Here is a 19012-nt window from a genome sequence, read left to right as displayed (position 1 = left end):
CTTCCTCTTTTCTTTTCTCACACCCGGCAGAACTTAAAGATAAATTACATTTACCAAGATCAAGCAATATTTACAGATACAACAAAGATGCAAGACGAGGGCACAGAAGTTGAAGGTTACAAAAACAAAACCCAAGACAGGCCTCCGATATTCTTCATCGTGAACTGCTCGAACACAGGAGATTCTGCAGCTGCTAGAAATCCAGAGCAATGCACACAAAATGCTGGAGGAACTCAGCAGGTCAGGCTTGGAGAGAAATTAGCAGTCAGGGTTTCAATCCAAGGCTCTTAATTAGGACTCACAAAGGGTCTTGGCCCATAACGCTGACTGTTTATTTGCCTCCATAGATGCTGCATGAAATATGTGACAGGGCTTTACAACCAAATACAACAACTCGCCTTCAAATTTCCTCGAAATGCGTGATAGACGTCTGCAAGGGTTAACTAGAACCAGACAAGTGCCTAATAATTACATGGGGAAGATGCTCAGAGTTCACCCTCACTAATCAAAAACCTAGCAATCTCTGCTTTAATGATACAGCCTTATGGGGCAATGAATACCACAGACTCACCACCCTCTGGCTGAAGAAAGTCCTCCTCACCCCTGTTCTAAAGGTGAGGCTATATTCTGAGGCTATGGTTCTAGTCCCAGACTCCCCCACTATAGGAATCATCCTCTCTACATCCACTCTATCTATGCCTTTCAATATTTGATAAGTTTTATTGAACCCCTGCCTCATTCTTCTACAAAATGCTCAAGGAGTTCAGCAAGTCAGGCAACATCCATGGAGAGAAACAAACAGCTGACATTTCAGGCCGAGACATCATTAGGACTCACTGAGGTTAAGACCATAAGGCAAAGGAGCAGAAGTCGGCCATTCTGCCCACCGAGTCTGCTCCGCCATTTTATCTTGAGCTGATCCATTCTCCCATTTAGTCCCACTCCCCTGCCTTCTCACCATAACCCTTTGATGCCCTGGCTACTCAGATACCTATCAATCTCTGCCTTAAATACACCAAATGACTTGGCCTCCACTGCTGCCTGTGGCAACAAATTCCACAGATTCACCACCCTCTGACTAAAAAAATTTCTTTGCATTTCTGTTCTGAATGGGCGCCCTTCAATGGGGAAGTCATGCCCTCTCGTACTAGACTCCCCCATCATGGGGAAAAAACTTTGCCACATCCACTCTGTCCATGCTATCAAAGAAGTCAAATAATTCAAAGTGCATTTATTAACAAAGTATGTATAAATTATACAACCTTAAGCCTTGTCTGCTTACAGGCTGCCACAAAGCAAGAAACCCGAAAGAAGCCAATTAAAAAAAGACCGACACAGAGAAAGAGAAAAAACACAAATCACACACACAATAAAAGCAAGCAGCAGCATTCCAAACCAAATTGAGTCCATAGACCCGGATGCCCGGAGCAGCCAGTGTAGGCCTGAAAGCCTCGACCTCAGTTAATCATACAGCAGGGCGAATCACTACAAAGCTCGCAGAAATGAAACACGTGGCAGCAGGAACAGATTCACAACCTCAATGCCTGGTATTTGTCACTACCTAAGAATACTGCGATGACAGGATGGAAAGTTTGCTTTCACAAAGGGATTAAATAGTGTAATAATCCCTACTAAAGATAATTGGACCTTGTGATCTTATGGTGTGCGTCAGGCCAAGACAGAAAAGCCATATGAAAGACAGTGAACTCACAAGTGTGGTAATCCTGTAATAAGGGTTTCCTTACCATGCTATATCACTCAGGGTGTGATAATGGATGTTTGAAATATAGCCAAACGGTACTGACTGCTGTGTGTCATACAACAGTACAGAATCCTCAGAAACAACAGCAAACACCAGTCGATACGGCAGATTAAACATATTCATTTTCTTGGTCGACTCATCTGAACAGGAAAAAATATTTAGGTTGTCATTTTGTTGAGGAAACAGAACATGAATTATTCCAGTGAAAAAACAGAAAGGAGAAAAAGACTTATTTGCATAAACAAAAATACACTGGCCACCTCAGAGAATACTAACAATGCACCAAAGCAAAAATAAGCAAATCCTGATAGAAACTCCAAACAGATCAGGCATGAGAAATCCAGCTAACTTGTCACATCAAAGACCCAGCTGTGATGAAAGGCGTAATAAAGAAATGTTAGTTCTTGACTTCACTGCCTGGCTGTTTGCATGTTTTGCAAGGGCAGCAGCATTGGTCTCCATAAAAGATGTGGTTGGTTTGGATGAGCCCTGATATCTAATATCTAATATGTGGAATGGCCAGATTGGTGTAAGAAAATATTGTGCAGGGTGTGGAGTTTTGTGTGCAGTTTTGGTCACCTGCTTACAGGAAAAATATAAGTAAGGTTGAAAGAGTACGGAGAAAATTTACAAGGATGTTGCCAGGTCTGGAGGACCTGAGTTATATGGAAAAATTGAATAGGTTAGGGCTTTATTCCTTGGAATGTAGAAGACTGAGAGAAGATTTGACAAAGGTATAAAACAATTATAAGGAGTACAGATAGGATAAATAGTTCAATAGTTCCATTTAATGTCAGAGAAATGTACACAATATATATCCTGAAATGCTTTTTCCTCACAGACATCCACAAAAACTGAAGAGTCCCTCAAAGAATGACAGTTCAAATGTTAGAACAAAGTCCCCCCTACGCACCACCCCCCATGCAGAGGCAGCAGCAAACAAACTTTTTCCACTGAAGTTGGGTGGGAACACATCTAGAGGTCATGGGTTAAGGGTGAAAGGTGAAATGTTTAAGGGGAACATGAGGGGAAAATTCTTCACTCAGAGCGTCGTGATAGCATGGAATGAGCTACCACCACAAGTGGAGCTTGCAAGCTCAATTTTAATGTTTAAGAGAAGCTTCGATCGGTATGTTCATGGTAGGGATATGGAGGGTAATGGTCCTGGTGAAGGTCGATGGAAGTAGGCAGTTTAAATGGCTCAGCAGGGACTAGTGTTAGAAATGGAGGAGATGGTTCCTCTTGTATTCTTTTTATGCTGTATATAAATGATTTAGGTGCTGAAATAGATGGCTTTGTTACCAAGTTTGTAAATGATACGAAGATTGGTGGAGGGGCAGGTAGTGTTGAGAAAACAGGTAGGATGCAGAAGGACTTAAAACAGATTAGGAGAATGGGCAATAAAGTGGCAAATGAAATACTAAGTTGGAAAATGCAGGGTCATGCACTGTGGTAGTAGAAATAAATGTACGAACTATTTTCTAAACGGGGAGAAAATCCAAAAATCTGAGATGCAAAGGGACTTGGGAGTCCTTGTGCAGAACACCCTAAAGATTAACTTGCAGGTTGAGTCTGTGGTGAGGAAGGCATGCACTTCAAAAGGTCTAAAATACAAGAGCAAGAATGTGATGCTGAGGTTTTAAAAGGCACTGGTGAGGCCTCTCCTTGAGTATTGTGTACAGTTTTGGGCTCCTCATCTTAGAAAAGATGTGCTGGCATTGGAGAGGGTCCAGAGGAGGTTCACAAGGATGATTCCAGGAATGAAAGGATTATCATACGAGGAACATTTGATACCTTTGGGTTTGTATTTGCTGGAATTTAGAAGGATGAGGGGGAATCTCATTGAAACCCTTTGAATGTTGAAAGGCCTAGACAGAGTACGTGTGTAAAGGATGTTTCCCACAGTGGGAGAGTCTAGGACAAAAGGGCACAGCCTCAGGATAGAGGGGCATCCATTCAAAACAAAGATGTGAAAATTTCATAGCCAGAGGGTGGTAAATTTGTGGAATTTGTTGCCACATGCAGCTGTGGAGGCCAGATCGTTTGGTGTATTTAAGGCTGAGATTGATAGGTTCTTGATTGGACATGGCATCAAAGGTTATGGGCAGAAGGCCGGAAAATGGGGTTCAGGAGGAGGAAAAAAAAAGGATCAGCCATGATTGAATGGTGGAGCAGACTTGATGGGCCAAATGGCCTAATTCTGCTCCTATGTCTTATAGGACAATCCAAGACAAGGGTACCAGTGTCTGAATTAAGGTGCTCAGCCTCTTAATACAGAGATGGGATAAAAATTCCTTTCTCAGAAGCCAATGAGATTTTGGAAATCTTCCTCAAAGGGTGTTGAAAGTAGAACTTTCTAACATTTAAAGGCAGAGGCAGAAATATTCTTGATAAGCAAAATTATTGTGGTCAAAGATGAATGGACGAAATAGAAATGCATTGCAGTTATAATCATTATTGTATAAATACAATTACCCAAAGTGAGACCTTGTCTGTTAATACTCAGTGCTTGAGCAAACTCACCTCCAGATTTAGCCTGCTTTAGCTCGAAGAATATTGGGCAGCATCGAACAGCCAGAGTAGCCTTAGCTGGGCAAGGCAAGTGAGCAATAGGCCTTTGAATAAGACAGAAGCAGTTACAAAGTGGTCTGACAAAGTTTCAGGCCAACGTTTGACACCAAGAATTGAGAAAGCTCCTACCGTTTCAGATTTTTCCTGGAAAAGACAAAGGTTGTGTTGGTAACATTTTCTCCTGCTTCAACGCAGCCAGCTGAAAGAGAAAGTACAAAACTGTTTAGCAGGATCTAACAAAGGAAATCAAAACAAAATGCAAACTCAGAACAGAAAACGCTGGAAAATTCTGGAAGGAAGATTACCTTTTCATACACATTTATTCATTTGAATCATGGGCATTATCCCTTCTTCTCTGTGTGTTTTATAGATAAAGATGAGCTTGATTTGTCACATCTACACCGAAACATACAGCGAGAAGCATCTCTTGCGTCTCAGCGGAGATTGTGCCGGGGGGCAGTCTGCAAGCATGTCATACTTCTGACACCAACACAGCGTATCCACAACCCACCAACTCTAACCTGTACATCTTTGGAATGTGCAAGGAAACCACAGCACCCAGAGGAGACAGACACAGTTACGGGGAGAACGTACAAACTCCCTACAGAACTGACCCCCCGATCTTACAGTTGCTGTGGTAATAGAGTTACGCTAACCGCTATGTCCCATCTGGTATTTATCACAGTCTCTTTCTCATTTTGCAGTTAGCTGAATTCTAAGTGTGAGTAAAAGGGTAAAATTGTGCCCCAATTTCATCTGCTCCAAAGCCATTTGATCGAATGGAAAAATTATTTGAAATACCCAAGTGGATTAGAGATAAAGCGCAAAACAACAAGCAATAATGCCCAGCAACCCTAGCCTGATCATAGGACAATTTACAATGACCAACTAACCTACTAAATGGCACATCTTTGGACTGTGGGAGGAAAGCGGAACACCAGAGGAAACCGACTCGCTCACCTGCAGGACATACAAAATTCTTAGACAAACTCCAAAGCCCCGAACTCTAATAGTGTTGTACTAACTGCTACACCACTGTGTAGTCGCATTTCATAAGCTTCCTATTAACTTCCATCTTCACCATTTTACCCAATTGTATCTTTTTTTAATTTCTTGGTTGATTCATCTTTCAACTACATCCTAACTTCTGTGAATTTGACCAGAGTACGTCCTTAATCTTCCTGTGAACTAAGAGCTGTGGAAAATACAAGAGACCATAAGACACAGGAGCAGAATTAGGCCATTTGACCCTCCGAGTCTGCTCCACCATTCCATCAATGGTTGATTTATTATCTCTCTCAAACCTAGTCTCCTGCTTTCTCCCCATAACTTTTGACACCCTTATTAAAGACAACAGTACAAATCCTCGAGCACTCCAATTAGTGGCTTCACATGACTCTCTTCAGGGGTCTATGCAGGTACTACATAGGGTGACCTGTAGGCTAGCAGAGGGAAGGAGTGCCAGAGTTAAAAATATACGTGGACTAAGATGTTACCTGTCCTGTGCTATCACCAGTGGGATCATCAGTTGATCTGCCACCTGTCTTCAGGAGTTTTGGCCCGCTTATGATCAAGACTCCCTCGAGGTGGTGGGCCAGCAGTGCTAAAGCACCACCTCCCACTGGTGAGCTTAAAAACTTGGCAGCTGTCTCTAACAGAGTTGTTAGTCACTTCCATCCACCAGATAGTCTGCTCTTCAGGTGTTTATGCAACTACTGAAGGGTTTGCAAGATATGTATACACTGTCTGACTATCTGCCCCTCTGGACATACTTGGTCCATATACCTCCTTTGGTAGAGATACATCTCCACCCCGCACACTCAAATTAACACAATGACTGCACCGTCACATAGTAAAAAGCTTCTGTTTGCAGGCCATCCAGACAGATCATGCCAGACTTAATCACATCAAGGCAGTAAAAAGATAAACAGAATACAGTGCAGAAGACAGAGAGAAAGAGAAAGCAGGTAAACAGCAAAGGGCAAGGGGACTGAGGTAGACTCAGAGATCGACAGTTCATCATTAGCAGGTGAAAGGCCTGTTCAAGGGCCTGATAACAGAAGCTGTCCTCGAGTCTGGTGGAACGTGCCTTCATGGTTTTACCTGACAGGGGATGGAGAACAGAGAGTGACAGGGATCTCTGGGAGAATGGCGGGCTCACTGACATTCCGGCGACGGAACTGCGTCCTGTGCAGGGGGGCGGGGGGTGTGGGGCGGCAGATGACAAGCAGACCACCTGGAAGGCCCAAAAGGCCCCTCCCTGCCCAAGCTGGACTGTCTGGAACGGACAAGGCAAAAATGGGGCCCTGCTACAGCACTCGAGATCTGCCACTGCGACTAGAGGGAGATCACACAACTTCCTTTATCTGCTCAGCGCCCAAGGGCAGCCTGGGCACAGATCCAGATTTGGAACACTGGAACACAGAAACAGGCCCTTTGGCCCACCTAGTCTGTTCCAAAGTATCATTTTGCCTTTTTGCATCAACCTGCATCTGAACCATAGCCCTCCACACCTCTCCCATCCATGTACCTATCCAAACTTCTCTTAGATGTTGAAATCCACCACTTCCTCTGGCAGCTCGTTCCACACTCTCCCCACCCTCTGAGTGAAGAAATTCCCCCTCATGTTCCCCTTTCACCCTTAACCCATGACCCCTATTTGGCTGGTGCAGCCTCTCAACACACTGTGTTAGTGAACAAAATGATCTATACTTTAGCGGATGTACACAAAATCATGAACAATTCTCTCTAAATCTTCAATCACTATTTATTTCAAATCTAGTATCACAATAATGATCTTAAGCGTAGGTTGAATGGTCAGCACAGTATCATGGGTCGAAGGGGCTAAAACTGGGCAGTGCTGTTCTATATTCTGTGCAAAGCGTTGCTGGTACCTTTAGAACCCATGCCCATTATATACCATGCACATTTATAAAGATATATTTAAAGTGCGGTTTCAAATTACAAGGCTTACTTTGTTGCATGTGACATTCTCGTCTGTCCTTAGCTACAGGCCAAGGGGAAAGTGCTGCCACCTGCTGACGGCTCAGGGCGCTGGAAGTTGCGCAGCCGGTCACATGGCAGCTGTGATGCAAGGAACTTGTCACGTGACCAGCAGCAGCGTGGAGCAGAGTCTGGGCAGGGAAGGCAGGCCAAGAGGGGGGGTGGCAGCTTCCGGGAAGCCCGGATCAGGCATCTTCCTTCCCAGGAGTCTGCACCTACGCCTTAAGCGACGTTCACTGACGTGTGTGTACGCTTTGCAGGCACCAGCCAAAGCAACTACTGGAAGATTAAAGATGAATTTTATTTGGCACATGTATATCGAAACATACAGCGAAATGCATCATTTCTGTTCAAGGCTATGCTGGGGACAGCCCGCAAGCGTGACCATGCTTCCGGCACCAATGTGGCACCCCAGAACTTACTTTTTTTTGGTACTTAGAGATACAGCACAGTACCAGGTCCTTCAAGGCCAACGACCCTGTGCCACCCAATTACACCCATGTGACCAATTAACTACTAACTCAGCATCTTTTGAAACTGGGAGGAAACCAGAGCATCCAAAGGAAACCCACGCGGTCACACAAACTCCTTACAGACAGCAGTAGGAATCGAACCTGCTTCACTGGCGCTGTCATAGCATTACGCTGATCTTGACCCACATAGGTCTTTGGAATTTAAGAGACATTTGGATAGGTACGGGACTGTGAGAAAAATTAAAGGATACGTGCATTATAGTGCCACAGGAAACTAGTTTAGATAGCCGTTTAATAACTAATTGGCTTTGCACAATATTGTGGACCAAAGGGCCTGTTCCTGTGCTGTACTGTGTGTACATTCTTGCCGTGACCATGTGGGTTTCATCCGGGTGCTCCGGTTTCCTCCCACAGTCCAAAGGCGCATGGCTAGGCTTAGTAGGCTGTAGTGGCATGCAAAAGTTTGGGCACCCCTGGACCCCTGGTCAAAATTTCTGTTACTGTAAGTAGTTAATTGAGGAGAAGATGAACTGATCTCCAAAAGTCATAAAGTTAAAGATGAAACATTCCTTTCAACATTTAGAACAAGATTAGGGTATTATTTTTGTTTTGTACAATTTTAGAGTGAAAAAGAGGAAAGGAGCAACATGCAAAAGTTTGGGCACCCCAAGAGATTTGAGCTCTCAGATAACTTTTACCAAGGTCTCAGACCTTAATTAGCTTGTTAGGGCTATGGCTTGTTCACAGTCATCATTAGGAAATGCCAGGTGATGCAAATTTCAAAGCTTTATAAATACCCTGACTCCTCAAACCTTGTCCCAATAATCAGCAGCCATGGGCTCCTCTAAGCAGCTGCCTGTCGCTCTGAAAATTAAAATAAATGATGCCCACAAAGCAGGAGAAGGCTATAAGAAGATAGCACAGCGTTTTCAGGTAAGGTTTCCCCCGCCATCCGAAGGTCGAGCGTTCCTATGAAACGGTTTGTAAGCCGGAATGTCGTAAAGCAAAGAAGCAATTACCATTTATTTATATGGGAAAAATTTGTGAGCATTCGCAGACCCAAAAATAACCTACCAAATCATGCCAAATAACACATAAAACCTAAAATAACAGTAACATATAGTAAAAGCAGGAATGATATGATAAATACACAGCCTATATAAAGTAGAAATACTTCTCTACAATCATTGCCTGCGCTGTTCTCCATAGCCAAAATCTCACGCAAGCGCTCTCGGCAGAAACACTCTCTCCAGTAACCTTTAAGCTATGAAGCTACCAAATCATACCAAATAACACATAAAAATACACAGCCGATATAAAGTAGAAATAATGTATGTACAGTGTAGTATCACTTACGGAATTGGGAAGACATCGAGCATATTGATGATGGTGTGTTAGGCTGAGTCGTCGGAGGCTGGGGTGGTGCAGTGGCCCTCACCCTCCGGGCAGCGAACCGATACCGATCCGCTAAGAATGCAGGGGTACAGCGGTAGCCAGGACGCACCCAGCACATCTTTAAGTAAAAAGCTGAAATAAACAAGCTAATTAATTAGGTGCCACCCAGCAAGTAAATGTCAGCCCAGATCAGCGGCGATGCAATCGGCAATTGCCTCTGATCTGGGCCGACAATTACGTCCGGACGGCACCTAATTAATTAGCTTGTTTATTTCGGCTTTTTTCTTAAAGATGTGCTGGGTGCGTCCCAGCTACCACTGCATTCTTCGCAGATCGATATCTGTCCACGGCCCAGGGGTTGGGGTGGTGGGACACTGGGGTGTCATCTCGTCGTCCGTTTCTATCAGGGCAGGCTGGTCATCTTCTTCTACGTCTGCCTGCCTCGATGTCGAAGGTCGAGGTTCGTCGTCTGCTGTGACTGATGTGGAAGGCTTGCTTGACTGCTTAGCCTCGCGCATTTTTCTATCATACAGTTCTTTGTAAGCACTCAAACCATCTTGCAAATATGCCCTAAACCTACGTACCCTTCCAAAATTAAAGTCGTACTTCATCATTGCAGCGAAAGTCTCACGCAGTTGCTTCACATTCAGTTCCTGGACGACTTCATTTTCGGTCCGTTCGCTACTGCATTTGGTTTCGATCGTTATCCTTTTCTCTTCCAATTGCATCAGCTCTTCATCTATCAGTTCTTGGTCATGGGATGCCAAAACCTCTTCAACATCATCTTCGTCAACTTCCACAAGCCAAACTCACTTTGTCCTTACTTCATTCACCACGATCGAAATGCTTAATTATGTCTAGTTTTACGTTAAGTGTCACATCCTTATGAGCTCTTTTAGGCTTTTCCGATACCTTAGAACTCATCTTGCTAACGGCTGCTCACAGGCACGTGTTTAAGCAATGCCAGCTAGAATGCAGTTCTGGGGGAGGAGCAGCTGCTCGGGGGGCGCGCTGCCTTTTATCGTAACAGTGAAAACACCTTCTGTTAGCGAAAACAGGTAACTAATGTAGGTCTTCCATAACAGTGAGGTTTCGTAAAGTGAACGTTTGAAAAGCAGGGGACACCTGTAGCTGTTTCCTCAGTTTGTAATGTAATTAAGAAATGGCAATAACAGGAACGGTGGAGGTCAAGCTGAGGTCTGGAAGACCAAGAAAACGTTCCAAGAGAACTGCTCGTAGGATTGCTAGAAAGGCAAATCAAAACCCCTGTTGGACTGCAAAAGACCTTCAGGAAAATTTAGCAGACTCTGGAGTGGTGGTGCACTGTTCTACTGCGCAGCGACACCTGAACAAATATGACCTTCACGGAAGAGTCATCAGAAAAAAACTTTTCCTGCGTCCTCACCACAAAATTCAGCGTCAGAAGTTTCCAAAGAAACATCTAAACAAGCCTGATGCACTTTGGAAACCAGTCCTGTGGACTGATGGAAGTTAAAATAGAACTTTTTGGCCGCAATGAGCAAAGGTATGTTTGGAGAAAAAAGGGTGCAGAATTTCATGAAAAGAACACATCTCCAACTGTTAAGCACAGGGGTGGATCGATCATGCTTTGGGCTTGTGTTGCAGCCAGTGGCATGGGGAACATTTCATTGGTAGAGGGAAGAATGAATTCAGTTAAATACCAGCAAATTCTAGAAGCAAACATCACACCGTCTGTAGAAAAGCTGAAGATGAAAAGAGGATGGCTTCTACAACAGGATAATGATCCTAAACACACCTCAAAATCCACAATGCACTACTTCAAGAGGCGCAAGCTGAAGGTTTTACCATGGCCCTCACAGTCCCCTGACCTAAACATCATCGAGAATCTGTGGATAGACCTCCAAAGAGCAGTGCATGCAAGACAGCCCAAGAATCTCACAGAACTAGAAGTCTTTTGCAAGGAAGAATGGGCGAAAATCCCCCAAACAAGAATTGAAAGACTCTTAGCTGGCTACAGAAAGCATTTACAAGCTGTGATACTTGCCAAAGGGGGTGTTACTAAGTACTGACCATGCAGGGTGCCCAAACTTTTGCTTCGGGCCCTTTTCCTTTTTTGTTATTTTGAAACTCTAAAAGATGGAAATAAAAAAGTAATCTTGCTTAAAATATTTTAAAAATGTGTCATCTTTAACTTTATGCCTTTTGGAAATCAGGTCCTCTTTTACTCGCTTAGCTATTCACAGTAACAGAAATTTTGATCGGGGTGCCCAAACTTTTGCATGCCACTGTATGTTGGGAGTTGGAAGCATGACGACACTTGCAGGCTGCCCCCAGCTCAACCTTGGACTGTGTATGACATTGATGCAAACGAAGCAATCAGTGTCTAAGATGCAGGGATACGCAGTCCCGCAGTAACTGAAATGCTCCCGCGCACATAGCCTTTGTTGCTGCGCAGCTGGAATGTTCTATTATATAATGTTTTATTAAAGTGCTGCACAGTTTTCAGGCCGTGTAAAAATTTCCTGTTCAGAGCCAATGGTTGGTCCGTGCAGCTGAGGGTACATTGAATGTATTTTCATGATGTATTTCAATGTACATGTGACAAATAAAGCTGGTTCCTCTGCAATGCCACACCAAAGACCATCTCCTTTCCATGATGTGTGATCTTACATGCATCTCTCAGCAGTGAAAGCCCTCAAGCCTACAAAGCACAGCAGAGAAAGTACACCTTCATTTACTGAAGATTGTCAGATATGCAGTCCACTACATAGCAAGAACAGAAGCCTGACCTGACCTAATTTCTCACATCTTATCGATGCAAAATACCTAGGCGACTGAGATCAGCAGCTTCAGCAGTGAGCAGGGAGAGATTAACAGCAGGTCTTTCCCAGCCTGCATTGCTCAATACCATGGCAACTGCTGCCATTGTGGAAACTTCTGCAGGACCATTAGATATAGGAGCAGAATTAGGCCCTTTGGCCCATCGAGTCTTCTCCACCACTTTATCATGTTTGATCCAAATTTCCCTCTCTGCCCCAATCTCTTGCCTTCTCACCGCATCCCATGTCCTAACCAATCAAGAACCTATCAACCTCTGCCTTAAATATACATAAAGACTTGGCACCACAGCAGCCTGTGGGAACAAATTCCACAGATTCACCACTCTCTGGCTTAAGAAATTTTCCTTGTCTCTATTCTAAAAGGACACCCCTCTCTGCGAGACTGTGTCCTCTGGTCTTAGACACCCCACCATAGGAAACATCTTCCCCACATCCAATCTATTGAGGCCTTTCACCATTTGATAGGTTTCAATGAGGTCACCCCTCATTCTTCTGAATTCCAGTGAATACAGGTACAGAACTATCATATGCTCTTCATTTGACAAGCCATTCAACCCTAGAATCATTCAAATGAACCTCCTCCAAACCCTCTCCAATTTCAGCTCATCTTTCTAAGATAAAGGATAGCAAATCCTACATGGTTGTCACAGTAGGCAGTAAAGCCACATCAACTATTATTAGTTTTGCATTCCCTGTATGGTTACTCATTGATGAATACAGCACGGAGCAGACCCCTGGACTAACAGGTCCATGCCAACCACAGTGTCCACCAAGTTAGTCTCATCTGGACCCTATTCAACTAAATCCACCCCCCCCCCCATCCATTGCACTTATCCAAATGTCTTTCTACTGTTGTTCCTCTGGCAACTTGTTCCTTCTGCATCTGAAAATTACTCCTTGGGTCCCTTGTAGATCGTTCCCCTCTTACCCTAAACTATAAACCCTAGTGCTCGTTTTCTGTTCACCTGGGGAATTAAAAAAAAACTGTGCACATTCACCCTATCTAAGCCCCTCCCGATTTTATACACAACTGTGAGTTTGCACCCTCTGTCCCACACATTTCACAGAGTAAAGTGCTAACCTGCTCAATCTTTCTCTATAACTCAGGCCTTTGCGTCCTGGCAGTACCCTCATAAATCTTATCTATTACTTGTAGCTTATAGAAGGAGCTTGCTGCTACAGTATAAACCACGTAATCATAAGACATAAGAGCAGAATTAAGCCATTCAATCCATCGAGTCTGAACCACTATTCCATCATGGCTGATTTATTTTCCCTCTCAGCATTGTTCTCCTACCCTCTCCCCATAACGTTTGACACCTTTACAAATCAAGAACGTTATCAACCTCCATTTTAAATATTCCCAATGACCTGACTGCCATGAATTCCATAGATCACCACCATCTGCTACAGAAATCCCTCCTCATCTCTGTTCTAAAGGAAAGTTCTTCGATTCTGAGGCTATGACACCTGGTCCTAGACTTCTCCACTTAAGGAAACATCCTCCCCACATCCATTCTGTCTAGGCCTTTCAACTTTCGATAGGTTTCAATGAGATACCCCCAGCCCCCATCATTCTTCTGAACTCCAGCGCACATAGGCCTAGAGCCGCCTAACACTCCTCATATGTTAACCCTTTCATTTTTAGAATAATTCTCGTGAATCTCCTTTGGATCCTCTCCAACGCCAGCACAATTTCTCTCAAATCTGGGGCCCAAAACTGCCCACAGTAATCCAGAGTAAAGTCAACACTTACCTGGAGTGAGAAGCAGGGAGCCATCTGGTGTGAAGGTGAGTCGGCGGAAGAATGACTTCATACCATCATCGTGGAATATTCGATAGCTCTTGGTCTGATATTAATTCAAAACAACAAAACAGGAAATATATCTCAACTCTCAAAATGACGAAACCTGAAGTAATTTTCCTTTAAAAAAAAGCAATCTCTTACATTAAATTCTTAGGCCTCACAGAAAATATTATAAATAAAACAAGGTCAATGAGAAGGCAGATAAGATATCTAGAGATGGCAGATGCTGGAAATCTGCAAAAGAAAAGAGAAAATGTCCCCTGCAGGGGACATTCTGCAGGTCAGGCAGCATCTGCGGGAAGAGAAACTGTTAATGTTTTAACATCTGAGACCCTGTGCTCAGTTTAGTTGCTTCATTATAGTAAGGGTGTGGAAGCTTTAAATGGTGCGGAGATTTGCCAGGCTGCTGCCTGGATTACAGAGCATGTCTTATGAGGAAAGACTGCGCTCTTGGGAGCGAAGGAGAATGAGAGGTGACTTGATATGAGTGTATATGATAAGAGAGATACACAGAGTAGACAGCCAACATGGAAATGCGAATACGAGAGGGCACACACTGTGATTGGATTAAAGTATAGGGAGGATGTCAAAAGTAGTGTTTTTTTTAAATGGAGTGTTGTGGATGCATGGAATTTGCTGCCAAAGATGGTGGTAGAGGCAGATACTTTAGAAGCATTTAAGAGTCTTAGATAGGTACTTGGATGAAAAAAAAAATGGAGGGCATGTAGGAGGGCAGGCCTAGGTTGATCTTGGAGGTTAAAAGGTCGATACAACATTGGGGCCGAATGGCCCGTACTGTGCAGTAGTGATCTATGTTCTAGCTCTTTATGAGTAAGGAGATAACAGGTATGACCACAAGAAATAACTTTACAGACTCCTTTTGAAGTTGGCAGATTAACTAAAGGCTCAAAACCTGCTGGAATGATTTCGACAAGGTGGCCGGCCTCATAAACGCAGAGAACACTGACAAACTACGGAGGGAAGAAAGTTGATATGCAGCCGGGTCTGGGTGGGCTCTGGTAGTCTACCAATGGGCTTTGCCTTTGCCATCTGATGTGTGGACAGTATTAGCTGCCAGGGACCCCTGTTGTGCCTGCTCGGGGTCGAGAACTACTTGCTGAGCTAGTTTACAGGACCAGGAGCCGTGCACAAGCTGCAGCCTCAGTAACACCAAATAACACACTCCATGTTAAATACACTTGCTGCAGCCACTGAAAACAGGTTATTTCATATAATGAGGATTTCCGTTCAATCCAGGAGGCTCCAGAATGGGAATTGATTATTCATCCAACTAGTGGATTGTGCCTAGGGCAATAGTAAAAAATCATTTCCCTTTTTATCTCAACATCCTCTCTCCAAATCCCACCTTTCGTTGCCAAATTGTTACTTGTGGGATTGTCATAGAAATCAGGACTGGGCCCTCCGTATTTCACAATTTATGTTTTTTTTAATAAAAGAGGCATTTAGGGAGAGACACACACGAACCAACAGAGAATAATGGGAAGTGGAGAGACGATGGGCAGGCAGGTGGGATTAACTTAATTTAGCATTGTAGTTCACACAATAATGATGGGCCACAGGGTCTATTCCTTGCTGTCCTGTTTGAAAAGGGCTTCCTTTTCACTCATTTTTAGTCCTGACGTAAGGTCTCGACCCAAAACATCAACTGTTCATTCCTTTCCATAGATGCTGCCTGACCTGCTGAGTTCCTTCGGCATTCTGTGTTGGAAAATGTTATAAAAATTCTGAGATTTATAGATTGGACTGTAGTTCAAAGTAACTGCACTTCATATTGGCCTCTTTCAGTTCTACGTTTTCTTTGTGTTCTCATCCATTCTTTCTTGTTGCCGACTTGTGGGCTGGGGGTTTAGATGATATGATAGGTTTTGTGCGGGAGAGGTGTTGGGGGGGGGGGGGAGATGAGAGTTGGGATTTGCAAGTTTTGTTTCGAGCCGGGGGAGGGAAAGATTGATATGTCTTTCAACTAGTTTTATGCATTTCTGTATGCTATGGCTATCTGGAGAAGACAAATCTCACAGTTGTATTCTGCATACATACTTTGATAATAAACTGAACCTTTGACCTTTGGATTTCCAACATCTGCAGAATTTCGTGTGTCTTTTTCTACGTACAATCCTAGGTGGGAAAATGAACTCACGGACTGATGCAACAATAAGTCTGTCCTTAATTCTTACGCTCAATAAAATTTGGGAGGACAGTATTGGACGTTACCTTCTGATACCATCTGGCCAGAGTCTGAGCTGTAACTGCATACTGATTCCTTTCTAACAGTTTGGAGTGCAAGTACATTTAGCTAATGGGATATTTTCACATGGTTTACAGCTGTTATGTAGGCTTCACCGCACAGGATTGGAAAAAAACTGCAGGGGGTTGTAAACTCAGCCTGCTCCATAATGGGCACTAGCGAGCACCTCCATCACAGCACTTCCTCTGTCGAGGGCATCTTCACAAAAAGTGATAGGTGCCACCTTTTTGAGACATCGTTAAGGACGCACATCACCCAGGACATGCTCCCTTTTCACTACTACCAGAGAGGAGGTAAAAGAGCCTGAAGATACAAACCCAACACTTTAGGAACAGGTTCTTCCCCCCCACCATCCGATTTCCAAAAGAACAACAAACCCATGAATACTACCTCATATATGTTTGCTTTTGTAATTTACAGTGTATATTTTATGTAGTATACTGTACTGATGCCGCAAAACAAACTGCATGTCATATGTCAGTGATAATAAATCCAATTCTCTGAGGCAATTTGGTTAACAACGCTCCCCTCGGCCTTCAATGTCTCCATTGTCTGTATTGGATATGAGATAGGGATCAGAAATTTTTAATTCATAACTTTATTTTATATACTTTTTTTTAAATTTAGAGATGCAGTTCTTCCAGCTCTTCAGGCCATACCACCCATCGATAACCCCAAATTAACGCTAACCCAATCACGGGACAATTTACAATGACTAACTAACCTGCCTGTTACGTTTTTGGACTGTGGAAGGAAACTGGAGTACCCAGGGAAAACCCATGCATTCCATGGGGAGGACATACAAACTCCTTACAGAGGGCACCAGGATTGAACGACAAATGCCCCAAGCTGTAATCGTGTTGCACTAACCGCTACGTAATAGGATTTAAGCTACATGTAAACCTAGTTTTTGCGACAGGTTGCCAGTGAGTTCAAGATGCAGTCAAGTCTCTGCAGGGTGAATAATTAGAATCATTAGCTCAATTTCTCCGTTTAAATAAAATTGTAATTGTTTTATTACTACCACATAACGATAATTATAAACCTGATTCTGATTCTTTCAAGTGGTCCTACTGAGTGCAGTTAGCAGTCTAATTATGTGGTTCCATGTGCATTGGGATAAACAGTAGACAGTGTGTTGTCTCAAAACATTTCCAGATCATTAAATGGAAATAAAGGTCTTGGTCTTAGGTTCTATTTTTAAAGAAATTTTATTGTATGATCTTCTGAGTTTGAGCCCCTTAATCCTTGCCTACTGGGTAGCACGCGTGCTTAGCCTACTGTTCTACTCTCTCTCTCTCTCTCTACACGTTGATGGCTGTGTGGCTATGAGCATCCTGGAGGATACCTCTCCACGTACCTTTTCAACAACTCCTGTAAAGTTTCTTTTGTACGTACTGGGCAACACCAGTTTCTCTAGAAGACCGGGTTTACAGGTGACACAAGAGTCGCGGTTCGTGCATCGCTTCACAGCACCAGCTTTCACCAATCAGGATTCAATTACGCACTGCTGTCCGTAAGGAGTTTGTATGTTCTCCTTGTGATCGCGCGGGTTTCCTCTGGGTGCTCCAGTTTCCTCCCACATTCCAGCGACGTACAGGTTAAGGTTCTGTGTGCATCATATTGGCACCGGAAGTGTGGCATTTGACGATTAATTGTATGTTACGGCATCCATGTGACAAATAAAGCTAATCTCTCCCTATCCACCCTAAGCACCAAGACTGCTACTCTTTGCAATACTTCACAATTCCCCAGACAGATCCTTTACTCCTAGTTGAAGGAAGGTCAACGAGCCCCTAGTGGGCAAAGGAAACACTTCAAAAATAACACCAAGATCAATCTGAAGAAATTCAATTTTGGATCTAAAGACTAGGAAGACATTGCATTCAATGGATGCACCTGGAGGAAATGTGTTCAAGATGGAGCTGTGCTACATGAGAACACCCTCCACTGTGCCGCAGAGAATAAGCGACAGCTATGAAAGGAGAGACTGAAAAACCAAAAGACCCAGCCGCTAACACAACCACCACTTACTCTTGTCCACACTGCACCAGAGTATGAGGATCCTGGATCGGTCCCCACAGCCTCCTTAAGACCTACCAATAGACAACTTCTGAAGAGAACATCATACTCGACTCGAGAGATCGCACTGCTATTTGCAATGTAGGAAACACAATCAATTTGCAGTTCATACATGAAGGTCACACAAACAACAATGGAGCAATATTTTAATAGTCTAAAAGCCTTTGTTCTGAGGGTTAAATATTGGCCAGGAAATTAGAGATAATTCTGCCACTTGTCACAAAGAACCGCACAGATCATCAAGGGCCAAATCAGAAGGCCAAAACAACAGATACAAAATGCTGATGGAACTCAACAGGTCAGGCAGCATCTACGTAAAGGAATAAACAGTCAACCCTTCAATGAAACTGGAAAGGAAGGGGGCTGAAGCTTTGGCTGGATGTCTTCAGAATGAACACTCCTTTAAACAACAACTGGAGCTCCATGACCAGATTATTCAAAGTCATAGTCATGCAACAGCACAGCACAGATCCTTCGGCCCATCTAGCCCATACCACACCATCATTCTGCCTAGTCCCATTGACCTGCATCCAGACCACTACCCTCCATACCCCTCCCATCTATGTACCCATCCAAATTTCTGGTAAATATTGAAATCAAACCCCACATCCACCACTTCCACTGGCAGCTCGTTCCACATCCTCACCAGCCTCCAAGTGAAGCTCCCCCCGCCATGTTCCAGTTAAACATTTCAACTTTCATCCTTAACCCAGGACCTCTCGTTCTAGTCTCATCTAATCTCAGTGGAAAAAGCCTGCTTGTATTTATCCTATCTATACCCCTTAATAATTTTGTATACCTCTATCAAATCACCTCATTTATAGCAATTAG

The 19012-nt window shown here is 43.6% G+C and overlaps 1 protein-coding gene across 1 annotated transcript in view; it reads right to left on the bottom strand.

Moving 5' to 3' along the window:
- Positions 1-19012, bottom strand: part of chaf1b (chromatin assembly factor 1, subunit B) — a 59590-nt gene that overhangs the window by 19833 nt on the left and 20745 nt on the right. The window contains exons 8-11 of the mRNA XM_072259946.1: positions 13783-13876; positions 4463-4532; positions 4286-4377; positions 1746-1902 (exon numbers count right to left, since the gene is read on the bottom strand). Of these exons, the coding sequence (XP_072116047.1) occupies positions 1746-1902; positions 4286-4377; positions 4463-4532; positions 13783-13876 (413 nt within the window). The remainder of the gene's footprint in view (positions 1-1745; positions 1903-4285; positions 4378-4462; positions 4533-13782; positions 13877-19012) is intronic.

The sequence above is a fragment of the Mobula birostris genome, chromosome 6 (genome assembly GCF_030028105.1).
Source record: "Mobula birostris isolate sMobBir1 chromosome 6, sMobBir1.hap1, whole genome shotgun sequence".
Classification (NCBI taxonomy): Eukaryota; Metazoa; Chordata; class Chondrichthyes; order Myliobatiformes; family Myliobatidae; genus Mobula; species Mobula birostris.
The sequence above is the reverse complement of the archived record's forward strand: the minus strand, read 5'-3'. Positions and strand labels throughout refer to the sequence as shown.